Raw genomic sequence first — 21,192 nt, 5'->3', positions numbered from 1 at the left:
GTTAGATTAATAGCAAATGAAATAAACGCTTTTATTGAGCGCCCGTTTCTATAGGCTATATAGAATAATTAAAAACAACTAACGGTTTATAAGATCAGGACAATTTCGAAATAAAACGAAATTCAACCAGCAATTGAAATTGACGATATTTGTGTCTAACAGCCTATAACTGAGAGGTCCAATTTAACGCAATCCATGTTGATTTAGGGGGTTTCCAACAGTGCTTGTTGTGGTCTATTCTGACGGATGTTGAGCCATCCATGTAGGGGCAGGCGATGGATGTTGTGAGGTGTTCAGGGGGAGATCATGCGCGTGGAAAGAGCATGCGCGTGGATGCTGAGCATGCATGAGATCCAAGTGGTGCTCGCTGCAGAGCATAATGACCTCCAGCTCCACCTCTCTGGAGCTCAAGGGTGGAGATTAACCTGTTTAGGGTGTGGTTGGGGGGATGCAGCTCCACCCATCATGCCCACAGTTGGTCAAGAGAGGGGGAGCTGGAGGTTATGGCTCTGCAGTGAGTAGCCTCTCATGAGACAGCCGCTTGGGTGGAACCTATATTTTTACAGTCTATGGGTGGAATGAATAATATAATATAATATAATATAATATAATATAATATAATATAATATAATATAATATAATATAATATAATATAATATAATATAATATATAGTGTTTATTGTTATAACTTGTGTAGGCCTGTTTATTTGATTTTATAGTTTTTATGTGTTTCAGATATCTTATCATAGGAGATAAAAAGCCACAGAAAATCAATTCCAGGTTCAAATATTGCCCCTTGGGAATATTTATGCATTAAAGGGTTAGTTTACCCAAAAATGAAAATAATTTAATTTATTACTCACCCTCATGCTGTTCTACAAAGACCTTTGTTCATCTTCGGAACGCAAATTAAGATATTTTGATTAAATCCGATTGCTCAGTGAGGCCTGCATTCACAGCAATGGCTTTTCCTCTCTCAAGATACATAAAGGTACTAAAAAAACATATTTAAATCAGTTCATGTGAGTTCAGTGGTTTTATCTTAACCCTTATCTTAGTCCCTTGGGGTCAGATTGACTCCAAACTTTTACAGAGCAATTGCATAAGGAAATATGCATTTTTTTATATGGTAAACTATATATAATTTTTTTTATTTACTTCTCATCTATGCATTTCTGGTGTGTTTTAGTGGATAATTTGTATTTTTTTACCTATTTACTGTACAAATACTTAACCATGTCATAAATTGGCTTATGAAAAATTGATTTTTAATACAAAAAAATATTTTTTATGATTCTTTAATGATTAACTTAATTCAATTTAAATTGTATTTGAACATAGCCCTATGTGTTAGGGATAGAATACTAGGAATTATAAAGAAAAAAAAGTGCAATGACCACATATGTCCAATAGAGGTCAATAGAGACTGTATGTTTGTGTTTATGTGTGTGTGTGTGTGTGTGTGTGTGTGTGTGTGTGTGTGTGTGTGTGTGTGTGTGTGTGTGTGTGTGTGTGTGTGTGTGTGTGTGTGTGAGTGTGTGTGTGTGTGTGTGTGTGTATGAGATAGAACATTCGTTCCACTTTGTGTTTATGGTCAAGGACCAGACCCAGACCTTTATTTACATGTATATTTTTTTGCAGATTTAGGCCAGTTTTGTTGATTTTATTTGCCAATTTCTACAGAGATGCCCTCTATTGCTGTGACACATGTGTGTGTGTCTCTGTGTGTTTGTGTGTATATGTGTGTGTGTATGAGATAGAAAGTTTGTTCCATGTTGTGGTTATGGTCTAGGACCAGACCTTTATGGAAATGTAGAACATTTCAGATTTATTCTGGATTTTTTTTTTTTTTTTTTTTTGACAAATGAAATGGAAAAAAAAGTACATTTTTTACATTTTCCCATTCATTTTCAATGTGCCCCGAAGGACTAAAACGGTGATTTTTTTTATGCACCTTTAGAACAACCAAATCAAGCCCAGATTTTTTGTGCATGTTTAGATAGATTATTTAGGAGGATTCACAGAGTTTCATGTCCCTGAGATGAAGGGAACACTTTTTAAAAATGAAGGAAACTGTCAGCGGGGTCAGCCTGACCCCAAGTGCCGATTAAGGGTTAATATATGGTCAAGAACCAGACCAAGGACCTTTTTCGATTCGTAGAGCTCCGAAGCAGTGTTTTGAAATCGGCCATCACGAGATATTGTTGAAGTTGTTTTTTTTTAATTGTTTTTTTATTTATTTTTTTGGTGCACAAAAAAGTACTCTCGTCGCTTTATAATATTAAGGTACAACCACTTTACTCACATGAACTGATTTAAATATGTTTTTAGTACCTTTATGGATCTTGAGAGAGGAAGTACCATTGCTGTGAATGCAGGCCTCACTGAGCCATCGGATCCAATCAAAATATCTTAATTTGTGTTCTGAGGATGAACGAAGGTCTTACGAGTGTAGAACGACATGAGGGTGAGTAATAAACGATATTATTTTAATTTTTGGGTAAACTAACCCTTTAAGATTATGTGGCGTTGAATGTGCTGCACGCTTCTGTCCACTAGATGGCGCTGTAGGGTTTGTGCAGGGAGTTTGCACTTGGCACAGTTTTTACACGTTAGCGGCGCGTCATCTTTGCTCTGCTGGAGACTGAACAGAGAGGAGTTAAACCTGTCTCTTTACCTTATTACTGTCGAATATGGGTGAGCTTAGCTTTTATATTGACTATTTCAAAGGGTGAAATTTGCACGGTTCTTTACGCTATTTTGCACGCATGTTCAAAAATGACAGACAGTACACGGGTAACGTTAGGCTTGTTAAAAGTTTTTAGCCCTTAAACGCAAAATATGAGCCTACTGCAGCTCCTCATTTATATCGCTTTGTGAACGTTAACAATGAGTTGGATTGTGTTTGTTTCGTCCCTTTGTGTTTTGACAAAAAAAAAAAACTAAAGAAAAAAATTGCAACCTGGATGGTGTTTAGCCCACCGCTAACCCATGCTAAAACATTCAATACGTTTTCAGTTGTCATCGGCATAGTATTCGTAGAAAAGGCGAAAGAATGATGATGATAATAATAATAACCTAATTCAGTGTGCGCTTACTAATAAAAAGAAAAACATTAGATGAAAATTGTAGCTCCGCTGATTGTTTCCACACGGAACGTTTTAAAGAGCGTACACTGACGTGTCCAAGTTCTTGTACATTTACCTGCTTCTTAATATAGCCATAGTAAGTGTTTTCCATTTACATTTGTTTTTTGCCTTCGTCTACGTAATTTAAAATGTATTGTCTGTAAAACAATAGATGACAAAATGTTTATTAATCTTCACTCGTTCCCAATTTAATTCTTCCGTAATGAACACTAGCCCGTCGCGGAACCATATAATCTATCAAGAACTGTACGCTTAATTTTTCTTAATTCTTTCTTAATATTCTTTATATATATATATATATATATATATATATATATATATATATATATATATATATATATATATATATATATATATATATAATACTTAAAAGAAGGATTGTTTTTTACTTACTTGTTAACTTATTATAAAGGTTTAAATATTATTTATTGGTATTATACACAATAATGACTACTAAATAAAAAGTAATAGTATTATTACTACTCTCTTTCTCTGTTGTTATAGCGGTGAACACAAGCACATCCCTGGTGTTGTCCAGTCTGCTGTCTGTGCTGGTGTTTGCAGGAATGCAGATGTTCAGTCGGCAGCTGGGCTCTTCAGAGTGGCTGACTATCCTGGGGGGCTTCCTGGGGTCTGTGCTGTTTGTCTGCTCTCTTACAGTATCCTTCTGCTGCTTTGTCATGCATACAGTCATAGTTTGTAACTTTAATATTATGTGTTTGCTTAGTTTGCTTATCTGTTTTCTGTGTTAGTTCTTAACCCACAATTACAGGCTTTCAATAACCTGGAGAACCTTGTCTTCGGTAAAGGCTTCCAAGCCAAAATCTTCCCAGAGAGTAAGTGAATGACTAAACCTTATGTTAATACTGCTATTGTCTGGTGTATCCTCCTCCTGAGTCCTCACCTGCAGAAAGTTTAAATGAATGTAAATACACTACCATTAAAAAGTGTCTGAGATTTTTTTTTTAAGTTACTTTTATTCAGAAAAGATTCGTTAAATAAATTTAAAAAGTGACAGTAAAGACTGTTACAAAAAAATCTCAAATAAATGCTGTTCTCTTAAACTTTGTATTCATCAAAGAATCCTGAAAAACCACACTTACCTCAAAAATATTAAGCAGCATAACTAATAATAATAATAATAAGAAATGTTTCTTGAGCACCAAATCATCATATTAGAATGATTTCTAAAGGATCATGTGACACTGAAGACTGGAGTAATGATGCTGAAAATTTTCTTTGCAATCACAGGAATAAATTACATTTTAAAATATATTAAAAGAACAAAAAGGTTATTTTAAATTGTAATAATATTTCACAAATTACTGTATTTACAATCAAATATATGCAGCCTTGGTGAGCATAAGAGACTTATAAAAAATCAAAAACTTACAACAGTGTATATTAAACCTGAATATTTTAATAATGATTTTTTAATGTATAAATACACATTTTGATAGAAAATGAAATCTGAATGATTTGAATTAAGAATTAATATATGTACTTGCCTGAAAAAAAATTTCATCTCACTCTTAGTTGCCGTGTGCCTGTGCCTCTCTCTGTTTGCGTCTGGTTTGGTGCATCGTGTGTGCGTGACAACATGGTAAGTTACTTATGTTTAAAGTAATCGATTTTCTCCTTCGGTTTTCTTTTTTTTCTTTTATTGGGTTTATTCCTCATAAATATGATAATCATATTATGATGCTTGATGTCATGTTGTTTTGGATGTTGCATTATATTCTTGATGATAACAAAAAAAAAAACATTATTTAGTATTATTATTTTGTATAATTATAAAATAAGAAGTTAATTGTATAATTTCTGTTTATATATTAATATATATAATTTATAAGTGATATATAATTGTTCATGAAGGCTGGAAATGAAAAACGTCTTATATTCAGGTGTGCAGAATTATTAGGCAGGTTTGCTTTTACAGATAAAATGAGCCAAAAAAGAGATTTAACTCAGCCGGAAAAGTAAAAAAATATTAAATACTCATGAGAAGGACGCAATACTAATGCAATACTAGAAATTGCAAAGTTAAAGCATGACCAAGGGACAGCAAAACGCTCATTGGGTCAGCGGGGTCATACAAAAACAGGTGGAAAAGAAAAGACACATGTTAACTGCAAAAGAATTAAGAATTAAGGTGAAGAATTAAGTGTGAAACCATCAGGAACGCTTTAGTCTCCAATGCCACCATTTTCCAGAACTGCAACCTACCAGGAGTCTCCAGAAGTGCAAGGGGTCAGAGACTTTTTGTAAGTTCATTTTTAGTCCATCTCTGTGAAACAGACTTCAGGGTAGGATATTACTTACTGCCAGATTTTGGAAGATAAATTCTTCAAACAGTGGTACAAGAGGATGTGGTGCTGGTCCTTCAAGAGTCACTCTCAATCTGTCTGTCTATAAAACCTATAAAAAAACAGTACTCATGTATTTCACAACACTTTATCTTATGATTCTTATTAGTGGGGGTCATTTTTAGGATTCTTTACCTAACCTAAGTCTCTGAGATCCTGATACCTTGCACTTCTGGAGATTCCAGGTAGGTTGCAGTTCTGGAAAATAGTGGCGCAGGAGACTAAAGGGTTCCTGATGGTTTCAAACTTAATTCTTCACCTTTGCAGTTAACACGTGTCTTTTGTTCTCCACCTGTTATGGTCTGACCCAATGAGCATTTCACTGTCCAATGGTCATGCCTTAACTGCAATTTCTAGTATTGCATTAGTTTTGCATCCTTCTCAAGGCCATTTAATAATTTTTGACTTTTCAGTCTGAGTTAATTCAATTTTTTACCTAATTTTATCTGTAAAAATAAACATACCTACTAATTTTGCACACCTGAATATAAGGCGTTTTTTATTTTCAGCCTTCATGAACAATTATATATCACATATAAAGGATTAAATACAAAATTAATAGTAGTTATTAAGTTTAATGTGGTTTGGAATTGGTAAGATGTGCCTGGAAAAAAAATATGATCAGAAAATGAACTCGCTTAATAATTCTGCACGCACTGTATAGGCTACCTGTCGAATTTGCCAAATATACTTCATTCAACGATGTAATTTTGTTCTTTCTTTCTCTGTTCTCTCCCATATAGCCTGATCTTCTCTGTGTTTGCACTGTACTACATCAACAAAGTGTCAGCAGCTCTTTACCAGGCAGCACCTGCTCCAGCTCCTGCCAAACCCACCAGCAAGGGCAAAAGGAAGAACTGAAGCACTTAAGACATCAGTCACCCATTCAGCCACCACACCGCTGTATGCTAAAGCTACAAAATCTGATGTGTTTGACAACAGCAGACTTTTTTATCCATTCCATCTACAATGAAAGACAACTTATTAATTTGTCATACCAGTCATAGATGTGTGATTTTTGGTTCTGTTTACATACAAAAATGCTTTTGTTTAAAGGGTTTGTTATTAAAAGTTGATAAAAGAATCATGGGCCCTTCTGAGAGCTATTCTTGTTTTTCTGTTTAAGTGGGCACAAAATGGAAACTCACTCTTTCTATTTTCTAAATGCATCTTATTGTGAACTATTCATTCATGCATAGGTACGTTGTATTGTTTAATCAGAATGCCATTACTCGATCTTCCAGAGAAACGGCAGAATGACATATGCCGGACTTCTTCAATCACAAAGTTTTCTCGTGACTTCAATGTGAATTTTCTTCAACATAGAAACATGTACAATCTGAAAATAACTTTCACTGCAGTTGATTTAGGAATAATTATTATTGCAGTGTAAATTGTTAGACTCCAGATGATTAACCTGCTGAGTGTTTTCAGTGTTCTCCACTCTTTGTGTAGGAAAAAAAAACTACTGGTTTCCTGCCTAAGGCCTCACATTGCATCCTGGGACTCGGCTGACTCAGTCCTGCTACTGACTCTGCACAAAAATCTCAGTCATTGTCAGCTTTCTACTTCATTTAACCTACTCGCTCCTTAAAGCTCAAACCACAGATAAGCTTCAAATTAGCATGGAATTAAAAGTATGTGCCTCTACCACAGTTGAATCTCACCCAAATATTTTGAATGCATTTCAAAATAAAATCAGGCAGATAGTTGTGAAACTGCTGTGCTCTGTCGAAATAGTTCTCCCAGGCTAAATGAACGTAAGCACTGAATTTTCAGAAGGACAAAAAACTGATGGAAGTCCATTTGTACAGTAACTAGTTTAGTTATTTTGCATATGTTTTTTATGGATGGACCAATGCTGCATTTGTTAAAGTTAATGTTTGTTTTTGGGGTTTTTTCTTTATAGCATAAATGAATAGATGTATATCTGTTTTAGCCCTTTGTGTACCGAACGACCAGTTTGGCCACTTAAAAACTTCTTGCCCTAGCTTGAAAGGAATGTAACTTGAGAGAATTGCAGTGGCTAAAAAACCTCCAGAGCTGTACTCGGAATGGAATTCAACATGGTTACTATGACAACACAATCATGCTTGCTCAAAACACCATGTGTCATCCACCCATGACCGTTCTCTCTCTTCCCCTTTTCCTTCCCATGTCCTACTAATAAAGATTACATTTAGTTTCCAAAGTGATACAATGTATAACAGTGTTTCACAAAGTGATGCGATGTATAACAGTGTCGGAATAACTTTCCCTGAATTATATAAATATTGAATTATTAGGTCTGTGAATTCATGAATACGGGCTGAACATATTGACGCTCTCCACAGCCTGTTACCAAACACACCCATAGCTAGTGTTGTTGGTCACTTGAAGGATGATTTTATCTTTTCTTACATTAACTAAATGGTTAGTTAGTTCACCCAAAAATGATACTCAGCCTCAAGTCGTTCCAAACCTGTATGAATTTTTCTTCTGCTGAACACAAAAGATTATATTTTGAAGAATATGGCCAAACAGTTGATGGACCCTATTGACTTCCATAGTATGGGGGAAAAATGCGATGGAAGTCAATGTGGTCCATAAACTGTTTGGTTACTGACATTCCTCACAATATCTTCTTTTTCTCATACAGGTTTGGAAAACTTCAGGGTGAGTAAATGATGACAGAATGTTCATTTTTGGGTGAACTATCCCTTTAAAGGCACTTCATGTGCTTGGTAGAGACATCCCTTCATGTCTACTGTGCAGGATGGAACAGACCATATCCTTGCCAAAAACAGCGGCCCATCCCTTAAAAATAATGCCCTGGCAAGTATCTTTTTCTAACATCAGCTCAAAGTGGAGAGCGAGACATGTTGTGTTATCAGATGAGAAGCATTGTGAAAGCTTTGAGTCACTCACTTAGGAAATAGTGGAAAGGGCTGGTCCTTGTGAAAACATATTGAGAACAGAACGTTCGTTCAACATAAATACGAATGCACTGACAAAGTATAATGTTAAAAATATGTTAGTGTGTATATATACATATATATAATGTTTTTCAACACTTAATTGCATGTTATTTGAAATTATGTGAAAATGAATTGTAGTAACATTTATTTTTAATGAAATTGGGCCTAGCTGAACTTAAGAGTGCTATTTTCGAGCCACTTATAGGACTTGCATACATTTTTATATGTAACTGCAACATTGTCATTTAAATATGTACCGCCAAATGTACTGACAAGCATTATAATGTAATTTTAATTAAACGTTTGTAAGTATGAAGTTGCAATTTAAAATGTAAAATCAAAAAACACACTACAGTTAAAATTATAATCAAATTTACATATGATGTAATGTGTCAGCAACACATCAAAATAAGAATACTTATTTTCTTAAAGAACTACAAAAGATATAAAAAAAAAAGATAATTAAAATGTACCTTAAATAAAAATGTGTTAAATTTTCCATTATTGCAAAGTGCACTGTACTTAATGAAACAGTCATGTAAGTCTACTCTCTATAAGTACATTTAAGTGGCCTTTTATTTCATTAATATTATATTATCTGTAAGTACGTTTTAAAATCTTAGATTTGAAGTACACTACAAGTGCACATTCCATACAGTTGAGCACACTTCTTGGGTGATTTGCTGATTTTAGCTGGTTTACGATGGTCTAAATGGTTTCACGTGCTTCAAAATCCCTTGAATCCAGGAAACCAGAGCAAACCACCTTAGGGTAATTTTTTAAGGTGTGTTTTGTTCCTGCAGAGGTGGTTAGAGTGGAATTCTTCATTCATAAATCTGTACCAGCAGCACTGTTAAATTCATTTACATACACTGGCTTGCATTCATTCGCGTTTGTACTGTAAACCTCAGTCAACGTATTCAGTAGCCCTAAACAGTTAACATTTAGGCTAAAGTTCCTTGCCACAGACTCACCCGCAGCCTCACAGTCATCATTCGGGCGGAGCCCCGCTATAAATTCCTGCCCTGCTTCTTGACCAGCTCTCGCACTGGACATTTAGTACATTCTTTCATCTTCAGGTGACCCTCTGCCTTTATCATCGTAAGTACGAAAACTTTTACTATTCAGAAACACGTTGATTAAATAAAGGCATAGTACAACTTTGTTTCGCTTAGTTACCAACTGAGAGCACTTTTTAAAAGTTTTTACCTTCGTATTGTAGTGTTTCTCTACTTGGTAAGTGATAGTAGGAAAGAACTTTGAAATGCGAATTCACTTTTTAAATGGTGTGTATATGCGTGGATGCACAGATTTTATGGCCGTCAGTGTCACTTACATAATTTAATCTAATCGTTTTTATAGGTAGATTAAAAGTTCGAAATGAAGTTTAAACATCTTATTTATTTTGAAATGATTTAAACCGTTGCATTAGGATATAGGCCTACTGAAAATAAATGCCTTGATTTTTCCTGCATCCATTTGGCATGAAATCTGGTTGGTATTACTCACACTTTGGCTTATTTCCAAATGGAAAAATACACCTCTGTTTCCCAATCTTCCCAATAGGAGGAGAACAATGGGCTGTTTGCATAATATTCAGTTTGATTAAGGGGTCAAACACAAAAACTAACACATTATCTCTCACTGTTTACAGTCACAATGCCGTCTGATCTGGAGAAAGCAATGGAGACTCTGATCATGGTGTTTCACCGTTATGCTGACACAGAGGGTAGCAAAGCATCCCTGAATCGCAAAGAGCTCAAACAGCTGATGGAGACAGAACTGTCTAGCTTTCTGAAGGTACAACATTCCTTCTGACACACACCCAAGGCGGGACAACTTTAAACATTGGCTTGGGCCCTGTAATGATCAAGGCCCTCTAATGGTATAGCAAGGGCAGGGCTGTCCGAAGCATGGGGCGGGGCCCAGGGTGAGGTAGTGGAAGCGGGTCCCCTCAAGCAAGTGGCCAAAAGCAGGAAGGTCCAGGATGGCCCTGAGCATTTATACTGTATCTTTCAGATCTGTGGAAACCTACTTCCAATTCTATTATATTGCAAACATGTATCTTTTGTTTCTCCCAGACTCAGAAGGACCCTGCTGCCATAGACAGGATTATGAAGGATCTGGACTCTAATGGTGATGGAGAGGTGAATTTTGAAGAGTTTGTGTCTCTTGTGGTGGGCCTGTCCATTGCCTGCGAACAGCTCTTCCAGAAGCAGAAGCAGTCAGCGGGTGTCAAAAAACATTAAATAGCCAAACATGAGGGGAAAAAGGAATGTCTGTTTTTCTGTTTCGTCATTTTAATGTTTTACACTTTCAGCCACATGCCTGGATTTGAATTTGTTACTACCGTTACATTGTATGTATGTTTTGCAAAAGAGGACGTTTTGTCATTTTTGTCCAGTGATGTTCAAATTTACTTTTAGTTTTTATAAGTATTCGCATTAGACAAAAGATATCGTTCTCAGAAGTCCTGTAAGTTTCACCATGGAAATAAACACTCAGTGATTTTCCAGATTTTTTTTTGGTCCTCCTTTGTCTCCATACTGTTCAGGGCTGGATTCCACAATCCTTTGCAAAATTATTAAGAAATCACATTAGACATGATTCCAATGAGACTCTTGGAGACGTTTTGAAGAGAGAATGCAAAATGTCCTTTATGATTGACTTGAGGGTGCAGATACACTGGACCTTCAAGACATCTTAGATTGAGTTTGAGAATATCAAATATAATCTTAACATGGAATATTTTCCAGAACTACGCCTCTGAGAACTTTTGCTTAAATTGACATTTATATTATAAGGATCATTCTACAAAATGCATTCCATTTTTGACCTTCATATGCACATTTGGCAAAGATTTTAAACAAATGATTAGATGTATCAGCATTAAATGAAAGCTTTAAAGCCCTAAATTTCTTTACACAAGCACAAGGTTTGGAATATAAAATTACTGATCGGCCATGTTTTACTTTTATGCATGAATATGTCCCAACATACAGCATATTAAAAGAGAGAAGAGCTACAAAACAACATCTGCCTTTCCCAGAAATGACTGATAGATGTCCAAAGAGTGGCCAGTTCATAGATGGCTTTTATTTCATTTATATTATATTATCAGCAAGTACATTTTAAAATCTAAGATTTTACACTACAAGTGCACATTCCATACAATTAAGCACACTTCTTTTTCACAAGTGTGATTGCTGGTTTTAGCTGGTTTACGATGGTCTAACTGGTTTCACGTGTTTCAAAATCCCTTGAATTCAGGAAACCAGCAATCCACCACCTTATCCTAATTTAAGGTGTGATTGTTCCTGCAAGTTGGTTAGAGTGGAATTCTTCATTCATAAATCTGTACCAGCAGCACTGTTAAATTCATTTATATACACTGGCTTACATTCATTCGCGTTTGTACTGTAAACCCCAGGCAGCGTATTCTGTAGCGCTGAACAGTTAACATTTAGGCTAAAGTTCCTAGTCACAGACTCACTCAACAAACCTCACAGTCATCATTCGGGCGGAGCCCCGCTATAAATTCCTGCCCTGCTTCTTGAGCAGCTCTTTCGCAGGACATTTAGTTCGTTCTTTCATCTTCAGGTGTCTCTCTGCCTTTTATCAACGTAAGTACGAAAACTTTTACTATTCAGAAACACGTTGACATTTAAATAAATGCATAGTACAACTTTGTTTTCCCTCTGAGAGCACTTTTAAAAAGTTTTTACCTTCGTATTGTAGTGTTTCTCTGCTTGTTAAGTGATAGTAAGAACTTTGAAATGCGAATACACTTTTTAAATGGTGTGTATATGCGTGGATGTACAGATTTTATGGCCATCAGTGTCACTTACGTAATTTAATCTAAACGTTTTTATAGGTAGATTAAAAGTTCGATATGAAGTTTAAACAACTTGGGCCTATTTATTTTGAAATGATTTAAACCGTTGCATTAGGATATAGGCCTACTAATAATGAATGCCTTGATTTTTCCTGCATCTATTTGGCATGACATCTGGTTGGCATTACTCACACTTTGGCTTGTTTCCAAATGGAAAAATACATCTCTGTTTCCCAATCTTCCCAATAGGAGGAGAACAATGGGCTGTTTGCATAATATTCAGTTTGATTAAGAGGTCAAACACAAAAACTAACACATTATCTCTCACTGTTTACAGTCACAATGCCGTCTGATCTGGAGAAAGCAATGGAGACTCTGATCATGGTGTTTCACCGTTATGCTGACACAGAGGGTAGCAATGCATCCCTGAATCGCAAAGAGCTCAAACAGCTGATGGAGACAGAGCTGTCTAGCTTTCTGAAGGTACAACATTCCTTCTGACACACACCCAAGGCGGGACAATTTTAAACATTGGCTTGGGCCCTGTAATGATCAGGGCCCTCTAATGGTATAGCAAGGGCAGGGCTGTCCGAAGCATGGGGCGGGGCCCAGGGTGAGGTAGCGGAAGCACCCCCCAGTCCATTCGTGATCGTGGGGCCCCCTCAAGCAAGTGCAGTATGGTGCAGGACAGCCCTAAGCATCTGAACCTTTCCGATCTTCTTCATATTTCATCTCAATCATCTGTGGAAACCTACTTCCAATTCTTTTATATTGCAAAAATTGTATCTTTTGTTTCTCACAGTCTCAGAAGGACCCTGCTGCCATAGACAAGATTATGAAGGATCTGGACTCTAATGGAGATGGAGAGGTGAATTTTGAAGAGTTTGTGTCTCTTGTGGTGGGCCTGTCCATTGCCTGCAAAGAGTTCTACCAGTTGCATAAGAAGATAGTGGCTGTCAAAAAGAATTAAACAGCCAAACATGATGGCAAAAAGGAATGTCTGTTTTTCTGTTTCGTCATTTTGTTAAAAATTTTTCCACTTTCAGCCACATGCATCGAATTTAAGTTGTTACTATAGTTACACTGTTATGTATGTTTTGCAAAAGAGGATGTTTTGTCATTTTTGTCCAGTGATGTTCAGATTTATTTTTAGTTTTTATAGAGGGGTTTCTGTGCAACGTCATCACAGAGATGCATGCGCAACTAGGGGGCAGAAAAGCAATGTCTCATTATTACTGAGAGTTAATTTCCAAAAAAAGACCAAACTTAGTAAACACTATAGAAAAAAATTTATTATACAGAATTTGATCTTTTAATATCACTTAGGCTACATTAGGCAACGTTAAGCTTTTTCTTTATAACGGTTTTCTATGGGAGGAAAACAACATGTAATTAAACGAATTGCGTTCATATTCTGGGCTCATCTGCTTTGCTGTACATTAGTAGGATGTTTACTGAGTTTGGTCTGTTCTGTTAATATCACTGTCTTAGCACATTAAGCCACGTTAAGCATTTTTCCATCACGTTAGTGGTTTTGCCCCCTGAATGCAATGCGCATGCATTTTTGGTCCTCCTTTGCCTCCATACTGTTCAGGGCTGGATTCCACAATTCTTTGCAAAATTATTAAGATATCATGTCAAACATGATTCCAGTGAGACTCTTGGAGACGTTCTGAAGAGAGAATGCAAAATGTCCTTTATGATTGAGTTGAGGGTGCAGACACACTGGAACTTCAAGACATCTTAGATTGAGTTCAAGAGCATGAAGTATTTTCCAGAACTACACCTCTGAGAACTTTTGCTTGAATTTGACGTTTATATTATAAGGATCATTGTACAAAATGCGTTCCACTGGAACATAATATAAAATATGGAATATAAAATTACTGATCAGCCATGTTTTACTTTTATGCATGATTATGTCCCAACATAGAGCATACTAAAATGAATTTATTTAAGATTATATAAGATTTATTTGAGATGACAATGCAATTTATAAGCCATTTGACACATTATATAGGCTACCCGACAGAATGCTTAAGTCTTTTTTATGTTTTTGTGTTGTATTTCTAATGGCTTAACATGGTGACAGAAGTGCTACAAAACAATTAACTTTGCCTTTCCCAGAAATAACTGAAACTAGATACTCAAATGGCATGACAACAACAATCACACAGAAATGCCTTAATATAAACATAAAAAATATGAACATATTTAAATAAACACTTTTTATTGTCCTGAAATATGACCAAGAATATGAAAAATTACAATATGTTGTTTCTGAATGCTTTCTATTTTTGAATAGAAAACTCTCCTCTACAATAATCATCCCGGCTCTCACTTTTTGTTTTACCTAAATCCACCGTTTACACATCAGACATTCAGTAAACACACCAAACACAGATTTAACTTTGAACTACAGGCATAACAATATTTTATGCAACCCTGTCATGACATTCATGAATCTCATTTTCCTTGAGTCTAACATTACTCTGTGATCTGTGGAACATTGTAGGCCTACTCATGTTTTTTTGTTTTGTTTTTTTAACCTCACTGGACATCATGCAGTCTGGGATCAGAGTTCTTGTAAGCTGGTGTTTATTGTAGATACAAGTATGAATTCATTTTCATAAAATATACTTTTAGGATCTGTTAATTCAAAGAACTTTGTTGGGTTTAAAATGTGCAACCCCTCCCACTTCAGGAACCACCGACAATAGACTATGTGGGTGTTTGAAATCCGTGTAAACAGTTGCGTTGCCTTGCAACCATGAATGACTCTTAAGGGTGTGTCAGCCACATGAGATCATGGGACCAAGTGCTATAATGTTTTTTTTTTTCCCCCCTCCTCCGTATTATTTGCCTATACTTAAAATACATAAATACATACCTTAAATCTTCAGTATATAACTACAATGAGTAAGATATATCGATACAATAATAATTATTATTATGCACATATTTATAATACGTGATATAATACATATAAAATACATTATGCACAAACTGAATGACACAAGGACACTTTTATGTATTTTTAATTTCTTCTAAAAGTGAATTTAAGTGTCTGTCATGTGATCATATAGATTCACAGCAGCGCCATCTTTGATTTCTAACAAGAATGAAAGTGAAGCTGTGAGGGATAGACAGACATCTCTTCAGTGGGTTTGTTCTGTTATTTAATGTGTTTTTGGATTGTTCTGCTGACGAATCATTCCAAAAATGTCAGTATTTCAATTTCAACTCCTGACAACATGAGCTATGGAAAGTTATAAGTGATCTAGGAGCGTAACGTTACAGCTTTTACCTTGGATGCCTTTGAAAACACGGTAAGCCTTACAACTTCGCTTTTATACCTTTTATGGCGCTGCTCTGGTCTATAGTTATAGTTCAGGAAGGTGATCACTAGATGTCAGCAGTATTCCACACGTTATTATCAGTTCTTCCATCAACTCGCTCTTCCTCTTCTCCTCATCCCCTCCCTTTATAGCTGTGTCCCAATTCAGGTATGTCTCGTAGACAAATAGCTAACCCTACAATACTTTTTTTTTTCCCTACAATAACTCCACAGATGAAATCAAACTTGTCTATAGGTTAAGTTTAGACCTTAGACAACAAATTTGTTTTCCAACACATCAGTATTATCATGTCAGACAAAGTGACACCACTTTCTTTCTCTTTTTACTTTATTATAGTAATATTATAATTTTTGGTTACACTTTATTTGAAGGTGTGTTACAAATGTGGTATAAATTAACCAACATGTACTTATTTACTTAGGGTTAGGAACAGAATTTGGATTAGTTGCATGTAATTATGCATAATTTACTGTTAAGTAAATGTAACATATGTAACAAGGTCACTGTTAAACAAGGTCACTAAAATAAAGAGTGCCCTATTTTTTTCTTTTTTCTTCTTCTTCTTTTCTTCCTCTCTTGTCAGATCCTCATGGCACATATACAACTATAATGGCTCTTATAATACTCATTTTTTTATGTGCATATTTGTCTAGGTGTGTGTGCGTGCAGTACAATAAAAACACCGGCAGTTTATATATGCTTACCTTACAATGTAGAAGAACCTGCACTGAACAAAAGATAATTAAATAGAGCACACTTAAAAAGCACACACCCTTTTTGTTAATACTCCACAGTCTAGATCTTTCTCAGAGGTTAAGACTTCAGTGGGGTTTACATGCACTGATATTTAATTTATTGTTAGTGTTTCCATGTTGGTTATGTTCTGCAAATATATAAAAATATTCTGTGATTATCAATAAAGGAAGATATGCGATAAGTATGTTAGGTTAAGTGAATTAGAAAGGGTGTGTCTGTTTATCTGTGTGTTTACTTCTTCAGTCTAATATCACTATATTATGACACTGGATGATGAGTCAGTGTCTTAGCATTTATGTCATGAAATAAAAGCTTAAGGGAAATCCTAAAAAAAATCCTGTTGCTGCACAACCAAGCAGTCATCATCGGTGTTCGGGATGATGAGCAGTCATTGTCTAGTATATGGTTTTGTGCACCATTGTATGCATGTCTGCAGATGGCTTCATTATGTGTACAGCTGCATGTAGTCTCCTTTAAAGTGATCTGAGGCCACTTTTTGCAAATATCAGGCATTCTTTGATGTCTGAAGGCTAGATTTAGAGAGGATAAGCGTGTCTCTGTTTACTGCAAATTATTCGTTTGAAGCTTGTGATTCAAGCCTCCACGAAAACATAGCCAACAACGTCATAGCTACACAATGAGTCTTTCAGCTTTATCCTAAATGTTGAAACTGAAACATTTTTAAAAGAATGCTTAAAGAAAGGGCATGCAGTCACATCAGTAAAAACAAAAAACAAACAAACATGGAAATATGGAATTCAGCGTGCATGGGCAACACCCAAAAGGGCGAAAGAGTTACTCATGTCCTAAAGTGTGACTCAGATTCCCCATGCAATCTGACTTGGGAAATCCCCAATATATATTTTTAAAAAACAAACATTTTTTTGTGTGTGTGTATTTACTGTAATCAAATTGCATAACCTATCTCTGAATCTAAAAAATGTTACAAGTTACATTATGTATTATTTTATGAAGCATGAGTCTTGTCAGACGGGTATGGGTGTGCTTAAGATCCTCCATAGCCCAAGAATGAATCATTCCTGCCAATGTGTGTGCGTGTGTGCTGTGGAGAGTAAAATCTGTACTTTAAAAGCAGCAGACGATTTACTCCAACAAAACATCGTCATAACTTCTTTGGGACCACAGCATTGAGGTAAGTGCAAGAAAATATGAAGAGAGAAAGAGAAAAGGAAAGTGCAAAAAGTAGGAAATTTAGAGCTACAAAAATAGGGCAGAACAGATTTTTTTTTTTAGAAACATAGCCTAGAGGAATTTACAGCACAATATCTTCTTACATAACTTACACACAATTTATAACTTATAATTAACTCACCATAATGTCATTCCGAACCTGTATGACATTCTTTCTTCTGTGGAACACGGAAGAGGTTATTTTAGAAATGTCGATCATTTTTGTTCATTCAATGAAAGTCAATGGGGCCCAAAACAACTCCATTGACTTTCATTATATAGACAAAAACATTCTTCAAAATCTCATTTCATTTAGACACTTTGTATTTTCACAGTGCAGCTAAAATTGCATTCCTGAGTTTTAGACCATCATTTTGTGGGTTTGTCTTGCAGCAAATATAAATGTGTTGTTTTGTATTGGCCAAAGAACTTCTTTGTGGTGACTTTAGGATGATAAATGTGCATTAACTGGCTTTAGTGGCCATTCATGAATTGTTTTATTCTTGATCTCTTTCTCATAGATATGTCTAAGCTGGAGAAAGCCATTGTGGCCATAGTGGAGGTGTTTGAGGAGTACGCAGGAACAGATGAGCAAAAGTCCCAGCTCAGTAATGCTGAACTCGGACAGCTTATTAAAGCCCAACTGACCAGTCCTGAATTTAAGGTGAGAATGAGAGAGATACAGAGAAATAAAGATGAAGTTTTGAGAAAGGAAGTCATTGGTTGGGGAGGTGAACACCTCCAACATGTTGCAACAAATCTATTGCATAATGTTGTGCAGTCGTTGGGCAGTCAAGGCTTAGGGCAACCTGGCACGAGAAGGGTTTACACGAATGAGTCGTAACATGCATGAAAGTAAACTCAAAAATATTCCTGCTCTCCATTCCTGCTCTATTTCGTTTGCTAGCATACTTTTTTAATATCTCATAGACACTGCTGCTTGTTCCTCGTTTTTTGCAATACAGCTATGAGTGGTATGTAAGTAATAACAGGATTGACATTCCTCCCTCTATGTTTGTCTCAGGATAAAGTGGATCCAGAGAATATTAAGGAGGTCATGGAAGAACTGGATAAGAACCATGATGGAGAAGTGAACTTCCGTGAATTCAGTCAGTGTATTGCTGGTCTTGCCAGGGCCTACTATATGAAGAAGCACGGCAAGGATAAGTGTAGGGGGAGGGGCAGAGGGTGTCAGGATAAGTGAAGACACATGTCCTTCACACACTCTCCTCACATGCCTCCTATAAGGTCCCAAAGTACAGTCAAACCAAAATTTATTCTGACACCTTGAACATTCCATTCATTAATACAGTTTATTCACTATAGTTTAAAAAATGGTAATAAAATATGACAAGATCTCAGAGTTGATCTGTGTCAGAAAAAACTTTATCTTAATTATGTCAGATAACACTTAAGCAAAACATGGTCAGGTCAAAGTGTCTGAATAATTCATCAGTTTTACTGGTAGTCCACTGTATGAAGAATTTTTGGGTATAATAACAGTTTACTTTATTTTGCTATCCTCACTTACATAAATGAACTATAGTGTCCTGCACCCACTAGTAAAAATATATCAAAAATGTCTGAATAATTTTTGGTTTAACTGTACCTCTCAGTGTCTCACACTGTTCTCTATAATGTTGCCAACAGTTTTATATGCTTTAAGACAGTATGACAGTGCAAAATGTTTAATGAACAATATTTACTTACAGACATATTGCAAAAGTGTAATTTATAGTTCTGTGGACACTAATAAAACCCTCTTGTGATCACTCATGTGTACCTCTCACTTTTTTCTTTTCATTTAGTTTTTATATGAAATAATTTATACCAATTATTGCATTTATTATATCATGCAGGCTAATTATTTTAAAATTTGATCTAAATAAATTTATTTAAATCAATGAGTGCATGTTCTGTTTTAATATTATATTATTTTGTGTGTGTGGGTGGGGGGATAAAATATAATTCTATTATTTATTTACATTATATCACATTTTGAGGGTAATATGCATTTATATAAAAAAATATCAGTGATTGCATGTTATGCTACTTTAACTTTATTATCACATAATTATGTGAAAAATATATTGGTTAATTGAGACACTTTTTGCCATTAAAGGATTAGTTCATTTTTAAATGAAAATTACCTTAAGCTTTATTCACCCTCAAGCCATCCTAGCTGTTTCTGACATTCTTCTTTCTGATGAACACAATCGGAGAAATCTTAATAAATATCCTGACACATCAAAGCTTTATAATGGCAGTGAGCGATACCAACGAGTATGAGCTGAAGAAAGTGCTTCCATCCACATCCATCCATCATAAATGTACTTCACATGGGGGGTTAATAAAGTCCTTCTGAAGCGAAGCGATGCATTTGTGTAAAAAACAAAATCCATATTTAACAGGTTCTGAAGTAAAATATCTAGCTTCCGCCAGACCACCTTCCGTATTTAACTCGCAAAGAAAGTTTTGCGTCAGTTAAGCTTTTTCCGTAAGTTGAACAGGGCAGGCGAAGGACGTAGTGCAAGCTTTTTGAACTGCAAGAGTTTTACACTTTCTTCACATGGCTCCCCCCAGGAGAAAAATATGGATTTGTTTTTTTACACAAATGCATCGCTTCACATTAGAAGGACTTTATTAACCCCCCGGAGCTGTGTTTATGATGGATGGATGTGGAAAGCTCGGATGCGTCAGGATATTTATTCATATTTCTCCGATTGTGTTCAACACAAAGAAGAAAGTCATAAACAGCTAGGATGGCTTGAGGGCGAGTAATGCTTAAGGTAATTTTCATTTGAAAGTGAACTAATCCTTTAAGATGACTGGGGAAAAGTGTCCCAAGTTAACCTGTATTCGCCCTACACTGAGTCACTAACATTGATTCACAAAAACATTGGTTCTGCATGATGGAATCATGTTATCTCTACTCAAATACTTTATAGGATGAACTTGATTGAATCAAGTTTATTTGGATATGTCTAAGTTTAGGTCAAGTCATTAACCTTTATTTAGGCTTGATAGCGCTTTATACAATACAGATTTTTTCAAAGAATCTTAAACAGAAAAATAATGATTCAATGATGCAAACAGAGTTCAATTCTGCTGTAAAACAGCTCTAAAAATGTTGTCATCGTCCAGCTCAGTTCAGTTCTCATCCAATCAGTGCACCCAAGTAAATAATATTGCTGAATATTAAGTTGCCCCTACTAAGCAAGCCAAAGGTGACAGTGGCAAGAAACCCAAACTCCCATCAGTGACAGAAATAGGGAAAAAACCTTGGGAGAAACCAGGCTCAGTCAGGGGGCCAGTTCTTCTCTGGCCCCAAAACCAACATGGAGTGGCTTAATTCCAGGCTGCATCACAAGTCAGATTGTGGATTGGTATAATTCAGAATATTTCACTCAGTTCCTTCTGCTTGAGGATTAGGATACATCGCACCGGCATATGGTGGGGAGGAATCGAAGCTGGCCGTAGGGGTCTGTGCAGAGGTCTGCTGCAAGATTAGTTGAGTTTACTCAGTTCATTTCATAAATAAATAATTTTTTGAGTGTTTATAAAAAAAAATTATAAGAA

The 21,192-nt window shown here is 35.8% G+C and overlaps 5 protein-coding genes across 9 annotated transcripts in view; all 5 read left to right on the top strand.

Annotated features, from left to right (window-relative positions):
• Positions 1–2,582: 2,582 nt before the first annotated feature.
• krtcap2 (keratinocyte associated protein 2) lies at positions 2,583–7,859 on the top strand. Its single transcript, XM_067395965.1, has 5 exons — positions 2,583–2,697; positions 3,654–3,808; positions 3,922–3,985; positions 4,686–4,752; positions 6,259–7,859. The coding sequence occupies exons 1-5, from the start codon at positions 2,694–2,696 to the stop codon at positions 6,374–6,376; spliced, it is 408 nt and encodes a 135-aa protein (XP_067252066.1). The 5' UTR covers positions 2,583–2,693; the 3' UTR covers positions 6,377–7,859.
• Positions 7,860–9,415: 1,556 nt separating this feature from the next.
• On the top strand, positions 9,416–10,989 carry LOC137035822 (protein S100-A1-like). 2 transcript variants are annotated; one of them, XM_067409520.1, is made up of 3 exons: positions 9,416–9,573; positions 10,127–10,272; positions 10,554–10,989. In XM_067409520.1, exons 2-3 carry the CDS (start codon positions 10,132–10,134, stop codon positions 10,719–10,721), a joined length of 309 nt encoding a protein of 102 aa, XP_067265621.1. In that variant the 5' UTR covers positions 9,416–9,573; positions 10,127–10,131; the 3' UTR covers positions 10,722–10,989. The 2 variants fall into 2 exon arrangements, with proteins under 2 accessions (XP_067265621.1, XP_067265629.1); XM_067409528.1 differs by having other exon boundaries at positions 9,450–9,577.
• Positions 10,990–11,142: 153 nt separating this feature from the next.
• LOC137035836 (protein S100-A1-like) lies at positions 11,143–14,894 on the top strand. Its single transcript, XM_067409539.1, has 3 exons — positions 11,143–12,095; positions 12,645–12,790; positions 13,110–14,894. The coding sequence occupies exons 2-3, from the start codon at positions 12,650–12,652 to the stop codon at positions 13,275–13,277; spliced, it is 309 nt and encodes a 102-aa protein (XP_067265640.1). The 5' UTR covers positions 11,143–12,095; positions 12,645–12,649; the 3' UTR covers positions 13,278–14,894.
• A 602-nt stretch (positions 14,895–15,496) lies between these two features.
• Positions 15,497–19,385, top strand: s100w (S100 calcium binding protein W). 2 transcript variants are annotated; one of them, XM_067409497.1, is made up of 3 exons: positions 15,497–15,636; positions 18,135–18,277; positions 18,638–19,385. In XM_067409497.1, exons 2-3 carry the CDS (start codon positions 18,137–18,139, stop codon positions 18,815–18,817), a joined length of 321 nt encoding a protein of 106 aa, XP_067265598.1. In that variant the 5' UTR covers positions 15,497–15,636; positions 18,135–18,136; the 3' UTR covers positions 18,818–19,385. The 2 variants fall into 2 exon arrangements, with proteins under 2 accessions (XP_067265598.1, XP_067265590.1); XM_067409489.1 differs by lacking the exon at positions 15,497–15,636 and adding an exon at positions 17,316–17,575.
• The window catches only part of LOC137035790 (ictacalcin-like), a 47,734-nt gene continuing 42,041 nt past the window's right edge, over positions 15,500–21,192 (top strand). For 2 of the 3 annotated variants that reach the window (XM_067409447.1, XM_067409437.1), the window contains exon 1: positions 15,515–15,636. In XM_067409447.1, the coding sequence (XP_067265548.1) occupies positions 15,620–15,636 (17 nt within the window). In that variant the 5' untranslated portion in view covers positions 15,515–15,619. Of the gene's footprint in view, positions 15,637–21,192 lie in introns of all 3 variants that reach the window. The other variant, XM_067409470.1, reaches the window with a different exon arrangement.

The sequence above is a fragment of the Chanodichthys erythropterus genome, chromosome 2 (genome assembly GCF_024489055.1).
Source record: "Chanodichthys erythropterus isolate Z2021 chromosome 2, ASM2448905v1, whole genome shotgun sequence".
NCBI lineage: Eukaryota > Metazoa > Chordata > Actinopteri > Cypriniformes > Xenocyprididae > Chanodichthys > Chanodichthys erythropterus.
This window is presented reverse-complemented; position numbering and strand designations above follow the sequence as displayed.

Coding starts and splice junctions, on each gene's coding strand:
- krtcap2 (XM_067395965.1), top strand. Junction 3,809..3,921: donor TGTTTGTCTGCTCTCTTACA/GTATCCTTCTGC, acceptor CCACAATTACAG/GCTTTCAATAACCTGGAGAA. Junction 4,753..6,258: donor CGTGTGTGCGTGACAACATG/GTAAGTTACTTA, acceptor TCTCCCATATAG/CCTGATCTTCTCTGTGTTTG.
- LOC137035822 (XM_067409520.1), top strand. CDS start 10,132: ATGCCGTCTGATCTGGAGAAAGCAATGGAGACTCTGATCATGGTGTTT. Junction 10,273..10,553: donor AACTGTCTAGCTTTCTGAAG/GTACAACATTCC, acceptor TGTTTCTCCCAG/ACTCAGAAGGACCCTGCTGC.
- LOC137035836 (XM_067409539.1), top strand. CDS start 12,650: ATGCCGTCTGATCTGGAGAAAGCAATGGAGACTCTGATCATGGTGTTT. Junction 12,791..13,109: donor AGCTGTCTAGCTTTCTGAAG/GTACAACATTCC, acceptor TGTTTCTCACAG/TCTCAGAAGGACCCTGCTGC.
- s100w (XM_067409497.1), top strand. CDS start 18,137: ATGTCTAAGCTGGAGAAAGCCATTGTGGCCATAGTGGAGGTGTTTGAG. Junction 18,278..18,637: donor TGACCAGTCCTGAATTTAAG/GTGAGAATGAGA, acceptor TGTTTGTCTCAG/GATAAAGTGGATCCAGAGAA.